General features: G+C 36.4%; 1 protein-coding gene and 1 long non-coding RNA gene across 2 annotated transcripts; both read right to left on the minus strand.

Moving 5' to 3' along the window:
• Positions 1 to 498: 498 nt before the first annotated feature.
• Positions 499 to 1,661, minus strand: LOC117923887. Its single transcript, XM_034842382.1, has 5 exons — positions 1,585 to 1,661; positions 1,238 to 1,323; positions 1,025 to 1,099; positions 626 to 724; positions 499 to 546 (listed from the first exon to the last, which is right to left on the minus strand). The coding sequence occupies exons 1-5, from the start codon at positions 1,658 to 1,660 to the stop codon at positions 499 to 501; spliced, it is 384 nt and encodes a 127-aa protein (XP_034698273.1). The 5' UTR covers position 1,661.
• Positions 1,662 to 2,701: 1,040 nt separating this feature from the next.
• On the minus strand, positions 2,702 to 10,875 carry LOC117923902. Its single transcript, XR_004652697.1, has 4 exons — positions 10,296 to 10,875; positions 6,572 to 6,616; positions 2,890 to 2,973; positions 2,702 to 2,802 (listed from the first exon to the last, which is right to left on the minus strand). It is a non-coding gene; the product is annotated as an uncharacterized LOC117923902 (long non-coding RNA).
• Between the last annotated feature and the right edge of the window lie 208 nt (positions 10,876 to 11,083).

Raw genomic sequence — 11,083 nt, forward strand, 5'->3', positions numbered from 1 at the left:
GATAAAAAAAATTTTTTCAGTGTCGTTTTTTCACAAAAATTTTGAAAGTCGACTATCAAAGTAGTAAACCAATGACACTTCCTTAGTCTAACATTGCTATAAATGACAAATCACTACGAGTTTCCCACTGATGGTATTGAATAAATTAAAATAACTGGAAAAACTTGACAAACAACATAAAAATAAAGAATCAAAATCTTACTTACAAATTCCAGCTTCACCTCTCATATAGCAGAATTACCTTGGCCAAATAGTAGGCATAATAGAAAGCAATTTCTTCAACCTAGGCAATAGTTTCTCATATTGCATGGATCTCTTAGAACTACGCACTTGCAAAGAGGTCATGGAGTAACCTCTTTAACTCAACCAAAATTTCATATACATTATAGTTAGTGGTATATTAATCTAAAAGCACCTAATAGAAGGAGGGACACAACCCAAATATATCGGAAGTATGCAATGGGTGCCCAAAGTAAAAATGGTAAACCAAAAAACCAATTATGATGTATCTATATAGTTTTGAGAGGGCTCCGGTATTGGGCATGCCTAAATTTACAAACAAAAATCAAAATAGGAATAGTTATATTATAAAGTCTGAGTCATGATGAGAATGTCTTATGATCACATCCCTTTCTCCAGCAGCCACGATTCCGAAGTGTGACATTGCTCCTGTCTTCGTCGTGGTGTCTTTATGGTTGTCAACCATCTTGTTTTCCAATTGTCCCTGCAATTAAGAAATAATAATGATAATAATAATAATAATACCAATAATGATGAGAATAAAAAGAAGGGAAAAGAAGGTGACATGAAGCTAAGAAGTAGTTTTATCTAAAACACAGAAAATGTAGTAGATATAATAGTGCAACCTAAAACTGATTTGAGCATCGCAATAACATAGACGGCTCCACCTTCTGATTATGGACTGCCGGCACCACCAGCTCCACTCTCATGCAAGTAAGGTCCCATCAGTGACCTTCCATGTTGCAGGTGGCCTCTATTAATCACATTTGACATGCTTCATGACCTTCTCTCTAGCATTGTTTGCGGCACTAGTAACCAAGGTAACGACCAGCCTCAATCGATATAGATGCATCTTGTCCTGCACAACACACCAAAATCATGGCTCAGTTTGGTCAAACATGTAGTACTCCGGATGATTTCCAAAATATGTATGAAAATTTTCTACTATCCTATATAAATTCATGCTCAACCAAATCAATCATAAAGGAGACTTGACCTCTACTATCTGAACCCCAAAATGATTTTCAATTTTTAAGATCAGGATGTTGTCTTTCTCACTGCACAACCAATTAAAAACAGCTCCTGTAGAATCATGTAAGACAAATCCGTTAGAATGCTCGACTTTTTTTTTTTTTTGGTGGGGGAATACAACAATTTAGAATCTAATCTTCAAATGATTGGCAACAGGAGAATCAAACTACATTATTGATTTCCCATATTTGAAACAACAACGAATCATGGGATCAACAACAAACAAAGAGGCATAATAATTAAATTTCAATGGAGGAAGTATTACGTCAAGCATAAAGTAACAACAGCATAAGCATGACATCAAGAACATACCCTCTGCGGCCAAAACGTCATGCCCTCCCATTTCTATGCAAGTACACCTCATAGTCAGGCTCTGCCTGTGTCCCATATTTAAGCGGCATATCATAGTTGACGTCCAAATTCACCTTCACAGACAAATTCGAAGCAATTACCATCATGGAAATTCATTATCAGTACAGGGAATAAAAAATTACTCAAAAATCCACAAGTGCTTTGTGTAACATTCCTGCACTATTTTTCGTACTGACAGAAATAATTGTTTGCCCCAACTTATGTCCTCAAAAATTGTCTTTAATCACAACCATCTTGGAGAGTTCATCAGGGCATTTCACCTTACACTGCTTCACAGCCTGCAAGGATAGTTCTTATTTCTTTACAAACATTTGATGGTAGGAAGCTTTTCTTGTAACGTAATTTTTATCTGTATCGTTGAAAGTAGCAGAAAATAGAAGCACCTAATGAAATTCACAACACAACAAAAAAAGGAAGTCAATAGTATGATGGTAGCTCTTTCACTATACAACTTTAACATAAAGATCCAAACTATCCAAGAAATGAGAACTTACAACTGGCATGTGCAAGTGAGATCGCATTAATGAGGAGAACCTTGGTCTTTTCTTGTTCTTCTTTTTTCAGTGCTTTCCCAGCTTACAAACCACATCCAGATTCTGCACCATTAAATTTCCACTGATAAAGCCTACATGCTCAAATATTCAAACAATAAGCCTCTATATGTTTCAGCAGATATAATTCTGGTATAAAGTTTTCAGTAATAAACTATCAAAATCACTTGACAAGGTACTTATCACAGAAAAAAAATAATAAATAAAATACTTCACATGGTATTCATTCTAGTGTGTGTCTTCTCTTGTCAAAACTCGCAAGGACACTAATCTATTGGCTTAGTTCATATGTATTTAATTGTGCTTCCAGGAAAAAGTCTACTTTTATACCTGAATATTTTTTATTGGAAAGGTAATTCCCTCAAATATAAATTTTCCAGAGAAACAAACAACAGAAAAAAAAAAAATAGAGGGTGCCACCTTCTGATTATGCACTGCCGACACCACCAGCCCCACTTTCATGCAAGTACGAGTTCCATCATTGACCTTGCTTGTCCAAGGTGGCCTCTATTAATCAAATTCGACATGCCTTCAAGACCTTATCTCTAGCATTGTTTGCCGCATTAGTAACCAAAGTAACGACCAGCCTCAATCGATATAGATGCATCTTGTCATGCACAACACACACCAAAATCATAGGCCGGTTTGGTAAAAATTCAAATAAACCAATTTCTAAAGTCTTGGTTGCACTTACCTCCGCGATTGAATGTGCTAGTGTTGCCCCGTTCCAATGTTCCATGTACTTGATTGCGAACATGCCACAATCATATCTACACCACTAATTGCATTACACCAATCATATGCATACATCAAGCATAAAAGACAAATACATCAGTACCGCATATTTAATGATACGTAAAATAATAACGTTAAAGTAATCTACCCATTTAGTTGTTGCACAATTTGGGGTTGCACATGCCCGAATTTTGAGACCTCCAATCGCCTGAGCATGCCATGAGCATGGAATGCTTTATCAATTGCCTCAGACAAATGTCTCGATACAACACTTATCCTGTTACCCCTTGATTACTACTCAAAAACCACATATTTTAGATACTAACTTTCATGTGTTTTACACCTTTTGAGTAGTAATTATGCCTAATTTGCCCAAGTAATACATTACTACCCTTGCAAGTGATACTAATGGTTTTTGTTGAGTTTTGGAGATATTTTAAGGTGATTTTTGAAGCATGGAGTGACAAATGGAAAATGAATGGAGGAGGGTACATAATGTGGTCATGAGGAAGAGGGAATGCACTTGAACCAAGCTTTGAAGCTTAATTGAAGGTGGTGGAGATGGATTAAACATGAAGAAATGAGAGAAGTTGTAAAGAGGAGCCGGAATAGCATAATTTTCGGTTTCGCATGACCATGCGAAATTTTCGCACAGTCATGCGAAATGAGACAGAAAGGAGGTGGCTGCAGCATAAAAGGAAATTTTGAGGAAGTGATTTCGCATGACCATGCGAAATTTTCGCACAGTCATGCGAAACGCTCCAGAAGAATGAAATTGAAGCTTTTGGATTCTCCACTTCGCACCATCATGCGAGATTGCTAGGGTTAGTGCGAAAATGCATTCTCTCCAGATTCCTTGATGAAGAAGCATCTAGAAGACCTCTAAAATGTTGCCAAGTGTCCTTTTTACCTTGGCCTATAAATAGAAACGGGATTAACTCATTTAAGAACTTTTTGATACATTTTCTAATTGTAGTAATTTTCATTCTTCTTCTCTCTATATAATTTTCCATTTTCCTTCAGTTTCTCTTATTTTCTCGGTAGCCAAACATGTCTTGTGAGATCAAATCTCCAAGCATGAGTGGCTAAATCTCGTTTTTCTCGGAGGAGGGAGGATCTAGAGGCAAGATCTATGGTGAATTAGAGAATTGAGCCCGAATTGTAAAGGTAATTAGATCCAATTGATTGATTAATTGAAATTTGGGGATTTTTCTCTTCAAATTGTCTTGAATGATTACTACAATGCAAGCTAGGTAGATTCATCAAATTCTTAATGCTAGATTTGATGAAATTGAATAGTTGCATTGTGTGAATCATTGGAAGATAGTTTAAGATGAATTGAATTTATGATTCAAATTGATCTCTTGGATTAGATTACCTAATTTTAAGAGAAATTAGATCTAGATCTAAAGCTAAATCAAAAATCGGTTTAGATGAAAATTTAGGTTTTCAATCTAACTTGATGAAAATTAGATCTTAACACCTATTCACCATGGAAATTGCTCTGTAGAAAATCCTAACTCCGAGAATCTTACATCTTATAAATTTTCTTCTCTTTTACACTTCATTTTCAATTCAATTTGAATACATTGCTATCTTGAGAATTTATCATGCAATTTCAAGCAAATTTCACTTGATCACCATCATTTCTTATCATCTCGTTCAAGCCTTAATTACCGAGAATAATCCATCCTTGTGGACGATACCTAAATACCACTATACTACGGTAGTTTGTACTAAAACCACTTTTTGATCGGGTACAAATTGCTATAGAATAGTGAATTAGGTTATAAATTTTGTTTTGATCCAATAAACGACAAAATATGAGCGATCAAAAATGGCGCCGTTGCCGGGATGGTGCCAAGGTGATTGAGGCATTTTCTTGGTGAGGATTAACTCTTGTGATCCACATCACAAGATTGGTGAAGTTCTCTTTACCAATTCTCCACTTTCATCTTAATTTTCTTCCAGATTTCATTTTTCTTTTTTTTTTTTCCTCTTTTGTTTTTTTGTTGTGTTTTGGTTTTCTTTTGTTGCTGTGTAGGTGAACCCTTGTATGCTCCATTGGGAACGAAATTCTAAGAGAAGGTTGGAAAGAACTAATTCATCTACTCAAGTGCTGAATATTGGAACTGCTACAAATACAATGGAACCTCAAGGTGAAGATCAACTAAGTCAACATGGTCCAAATGAAGAAAATTTCCATTTGTATCGATCTATGAGGGACCATATGCATCCACCGAGAATGAGTGCACCATCATGCATTGTTCCTCCTAGTGAGCAAATGATCATCCGTCCTTATTTGGTGCCACTTCTTCCTCAATTCCATGGAATGGAGAATGAGAATCCTTACACTCACATAAAGGATTTTGAAGAAGTATGTCATACTTTTCAAGAAGGGGCTACATCAATTGATCTTATGAGGCTTAGGTCATATTCTCAATCCGCATAAATGCGGTATTTCTAAAAGTACCCTTATACCTCATTAGTCTGGGAATGTAAGGTGAAGATCCTTATTTAGAAGGTTGGAATGAAGTTGAATAATTTATTTCAGATTTGAAGATTCAATTAGGGAACCTGATGGTTGATCTTCTTTATTTCCCCTATGCTGATATTGTTGAGGCTAAAATTAAATATTAGAATATGTCAATGTTTGGGAAGAGTAGGGCAGGATAAACTAAGGAAGGTGGTAACAGTACATAAGTCAGCATAACCAAAGCCTAGTAGGGTCAATTTGATTAATTATAGATGAAATTAATCAATCAAATGGGTTAGAAGAAGCAAACTTTGAGGAACATATTGATTATCTTAAAAAACCAAGCCAGACAGAAGAGAATGTTAACACTTTTTTTGTGCTACATTAATCTATGTGGTTATTTAAGAGCATGTTGACTAATTTGTTATGTGCTAGAGTAATGTATGTGGTGAGAAAAAGGTATTCGAAGAACAAAACCCATGAAAATAATAAGACTTGTGAGAGTAGTTAAAGGGGTATATTCATAATTTCCAATAAACTACCAATTAGAGATAAGATTTTTCATTTAGGTTCAAACTTGAAGGTGAAGCTCAAACCCCCATTCAGAGATGGGACTGAATATGGAAATTTAGTACAATGCCTTTAACAATGACCCAAATTTTCCTACCATTGGCCGACAAATTTCAGGCCCTATTTGGATTGAAATACCGTTAAAAACACAGATTCATCAACATGTTTCTATAATTAAAAAAGACAAAAAAAAAAAAATCAGAATGAAAAGAGTAACACCCAGATGGATTTATACAAAATGTAGATGACAAGACAACAAAGAAGTTCTTCAAGCTCTGTGAAGGAAGTCTTTCTCTTGCAATGGTATCATAGATGGAAACTGCCTGCAGAAGTGGCTGGAAATCCTATGGAGGTCTAATACAAGCAGGAAAGGGCACTCCATTACTATCAATTTAAGGTTATGAAACATACTATACAAGACATGGTCATAGTTGATGATGCATCAAAAGACAATAAACATGAAGAGTATGCACATTCGATAGCAAATATGTATAGGAAGAGGCTGATCAGACTCAACAGAAGCATAGTCATATTTTACCATATATTGGGATAGTAGCAAGAAATGTCATGTGAATGACAGTTTTCCAATATGTACCTTTGTTGTCCCTATGTCTGTGAATGATGGATTTTGATTTACAACCTGTATAAGCTTGTTTAGTACAACGATAACATTTGTTCAAGTATTGTACAACACAGTTCTTAATAAATGGGAGCTTGATATTTACAATATACCATAAATTGGAATTAAAAAGTACACCACTATATGGTTTTCAACAAGATTAGCCTACTAAGAAATTAAGCAAAAGGAATTATGATAACAATCTTGATGTAATATTACCCATTACACACACCAATGATAAGTGTTACATATGTGTTCTTGGTTGGTAACAACCTTTAGAAGAGTGTTCAAAACATGTAATGGATATACAATGGAACATAGTTTTAGTCAGGGAAGAATGTGATAGCATTGCACTTAAGACAAAGGGTTCTTGCACGTTTTCCTGTTGTGCCCGGAAGTATGACATCTTGAGCAATAGACAGTCCGTTTATCTTGAAATTGGGACTCAATGCGCTTCTTTCTTGGTCTTCCGAGAGGCCGCTTGGTATGGGGAGGGTTAAGAGAGAGGAAAACTTCACCGGTGATAGATCGAACCAAACCATCATTAGCGACCATTGGCATGTCATGGGTCTCTATACCGGAGAAGGAGCCCGAGTAAATCAACTCTTACATTGGGAATTTGTACCAATCTTGAACAAAATCAACAACATTCTGACCGATGGAAAGAATAACGGCCGCCGCATGTTCACAAGGGATGCCCAACATTTCCCAACCCCTACATGTGCAAGTACACTTCATAATGTCCACATTCAAGAAGGTGGTTCCGATAGAAACCCCAAATATTCCGTTCATGAAAGGAGTGACCGGATACACCTCACCCTTGGCAATTTTCTGCTGCACTTTTTCTTCAATTTTTGGCCCTATACATCCCTTCCAATTGTTTGATTCTATTTATGTTTGACAAGCATAGAACCTAACTTAGCCATATGCTCCATTAGAAATGTACAAATGGAGTGATGTCTTTCATTCCTTAGCTAAGCATTAAACGACTCGGCAAGGTTTGTGGTCATTTTATCCCATCTTTGTTTTGGGAATTTGGACATAGCCCAATGTTCGGGTTCATTTTCTTCAACCCATTTGGCCAAAGCGTCATTGTATTTCCGTAGTTCAAACATGGAAACATTGTAATCGTGCTCTAACCTTGCATAGGCAATACTATCAAGGAATTGGAGTGCATTTTCTTTACCTTTGTTCCCTCTTGTGTTATGTTTGCTCAAGAAAGAGCTGAAATTTTCCTTCAAGTGACGGTAACAGTAGGCATGGTTTTCAAGCCCAAACACTTCAGGAACACTACGAAGGAGAGCGGGATGTCTATCCGAGATAATAACAACTTCCTTATCTCCAACAACCTTTCTTCAAATTTTGCAAAAACCAAGACCAATCATCATAATTTTCTGAGCTCATCATGCCAAAGGCTAAGGGGAACATGGCGTCATTAACATCGTATGCGGTCGCTGAAAATAATGCACTCCTATATGGCCCACTCATATGGGCGGAGTCAATAGCTATGATTCGCCGACACCCCATTGCAAACCCTTGGATAAATACCGAATTAGCAACAAAGATTTGCTCAAAATGTCCATCACTTGAATATCCCAACTCAACAATGCTTCCCGGATTTGTTGCAACCATTTTCTCACACATCCAAGGCAACAATTTGTAATAATATTTGGGTTCTCCATAAATGCGCTCATTTGCCTTCTCCTTGATATTCTATGCTTGAAGATACGTCAATTGCATCCCATGTTGCCTTTGAAAGTCCTTACAAATTTGGCAGGGTTGGTAATCGGGAGTGGACCGGATGACATCATCAATAAGCAATGAAGCCCGATTAGATCTCACTAAAGGTTGGCATGCGGCAACATTTTCCAAACTATGAGTATGGTGGTTATGAAAAGTGTGAACTTAAACGATGTTCGAATCCCCAACTGCACGAGCTGTACTTTCCAAGGACATTCAGTAACTGCGCAAACAACTGTCATGTGTTTTGTAATATTCCTCTTGAAGCGATAACGGAATCTACCAGCAATTGACATCAAATAAACGGCATCACGGAACTCAGCAGCATTGGGGAAGGTATGTCCACTACCCATAATGGAATTTTCAAACCTCCTTGAGTCACGTTCGAGTATATTTGCTTCCACACATCTATGGGAGAACCCATATGACTCAATTGTAAGAGAGCCATTGTAGATATTAATTGGCAGATCGCCACCGGATGAAAGTAGGTGTGCGGAATTCGAACCAACAATAGGAGACACTACAAAGGAAAAAAAAAAAAAAATATTCATCCATCTACATATATTTGAAGAAAAGTTAATAGACATAGTGGATGTGATGTTGGGAAGGCTATCAGTACCTATTCGGTGCTCTACAGCCTTCAACAACTTCACTTGATGATGAGACATAGACGTGACAAAACATTTGTTGAATCGAAACATCTTAAGTAGGGCTGCATCATCATGCAACGGTAGTAGACATGATGGCTCAAACTTGACCGTGAATTCCAATTTGATAGAATTCTAGTCAAAGTGCAGTGCATCACACAGTTTTGAAACGAAATCACTATGTGACATATGCCGGCTAACAACCATCGATTCGGTACGACCACCCTGATATTGAACAGACCCTCCAACACATTTAACTAGCTTACCGCCTTCATGAATGTAGCATAACATATCCTCTTCCATCACCTTAATTAAATAGAAACTTGTTACAAAAAAAATGACAACAAAAGTAAATAGGGATTATGCATGAATATAATTATGAATGAAAAAGGAGAAGAGGGAATAGAGAGAAAGGTCATAAAGGGGTCATCCTCGGGCCATGTGATGGTAATCGAACGTCTAAGATTTTTTTCTTAGTGACACAAAAGACATAGAGGAAACGAGGAAGCATGGATTGAAGGGCCCCTTTCTATATTCAAATCCCTAATATATACATGTATCCATAATCTAATGCCATGAAGTTGCTTGAGGAATATGAATGGTGGCTTCCTCCCTACCCACCTTTCCCATGTCCTCATCTCCAATCGATTTTCTATGTTTCTTTCCACTTCCATTCCTCATCATCCTAAAAACATAATTACATCTTATAACAGTTATCGAAAAGAACCTTTTACCAGGGACAAGACATTAATAGTTAAATGATCCCACATATCGAAGAGGGACATTCTTTTGATGCAATTACTTTATGACTCCCACTCTCACTCTCATGTACATAACTTTCTATCTTAACTTTGTAGGTGTATACCTAGGCCTAATGTGTTTATACATGGACCTTGATTTGAAAGTGAAAAGTCCATCGTATCTTCACAAAGAATTTCAATAAATCTCATATTATAGTTTTTTTCGAAATCAATTTGTATAATGCATCAAATTCGTTCATAGAGTTAATATTCAATCACCTCATCCTTTCAAGGTAAGAAATTGAAAGCAATTTTAGTGGACAAAGACAAAGCAAAAATATGTGGTAAACAGTGAGTGATTAATGAGGGTGACTATAAACAAATAAGTTACTGTCTTAGTGAACATAACAGATGATAATAGTTGCACAGTTAGGAAGAAAAGTTGATTGCAGAAACATCACAATAATTATGGGTTTTCTCTACATTTGCATGATGTTTTCGCAAGAAAATGAGAGAGAGACAAAGACAGACACACAGAGAAGAAAGAAGAAGGAGCATAGGAAAAAAAAATACCTCAAAAATAGTTCCCAAGTAATCTATGAATGCTAGAAAGTTGGTTTCTTCAAAAAGTCCGTATATATCTGTAGTCCAACAAGGAGAAGCTGAGAATGGGAAGAGAAAAAGGGACAGGGGAGGAATTTAAAAGCTTGGATATAGTACATAATGAATAAGCTAAGAAGGATTAATGTTTATTGTAAATAACATAGGGCTCTTCTGGTATGTTTGAACAAGAAGAAGTTAAAGTCACTTATGTTTGGAAATAAGTATGACAACAAAATAAACATTTTATATAGGTAACATTTTTGCCCTCTCCTGAAAATTAAAGTGGAAACCTACCAGGATCCCACCCCCAACACTTTGCTACGCTAACCAGGTTTCAAGGGCTATGAAAAGGGAGGCCAGAATAAGCATTGAAGACAATTTTTAAGAAGCAAGAACTAGCAAGAAAGAATCTAGAAGCTAATATAAACAAATCTCAATCAAATTACAGCATATACCCTGACTATGCAGATTCTATCACTCAAAATATTATGTCCAACTATTGACAATTAAGCATGCGAGTAGGGGTGGCCAGAAACATGACAGTGAAGGGTTGAACCAAACATGAAGTTGGCTGGCAACAAAGGATTCATATAGCAGTACCAGTGAAGTAGTTGGATCAAAGACTAGTTGAATTAATTTCTTAGGTATACACAGATATAATATAGTCTCTACAACATATTTTGGTAAGTATCCAATATGAACTTGAAGCTGTATTTACTAATAGATAGTGCAGGCATGTGATATTCTATATAAGATTG

The sequence above is a fragment of the Vitis riparia genome, chromosome 10 (assembly GCF_004353265.1).
Source record: "Vitis riparia cultivar Riparia Gloire de Montpellier isolate 1030 chromosome 10, EGFV_Vit.rip_1.0, whole genome shotgun sequence".
In the NCBI taxonomy this organism is placed as follows: domain Eukaryota; kingdom Viridiplantae; phylum Streptophyta; class Magnoliopsida; order Vitales; family Vitaceae; genus Vitis; species Vitis riparia.

Bases quoted from the DNA above. Each gene is read 5' to 3' on its own strand.
- LOC117923887 (XM_034842382.1), bottom strand. From the start codon at position 1,660: ATGGGACACAGGCAGAGCCTGACTATGAGGTGTACTTGCATAGAAATG. The intron at 1,324-1,584 runs GTATGTTCTTGA...ATGATTCTACAG, and splicing joins TGACGTTTTGGCCGCAGAGG to GAGCTGTTTTTAATTGGTTG. The intron at 1,100-1,237 runs GTCAAGTCTCCT...TGTGTTGTGCAG, and splicing joins TTGGGGTTCAGATAGTAGAG to GACAAGATGCATCTATATCG.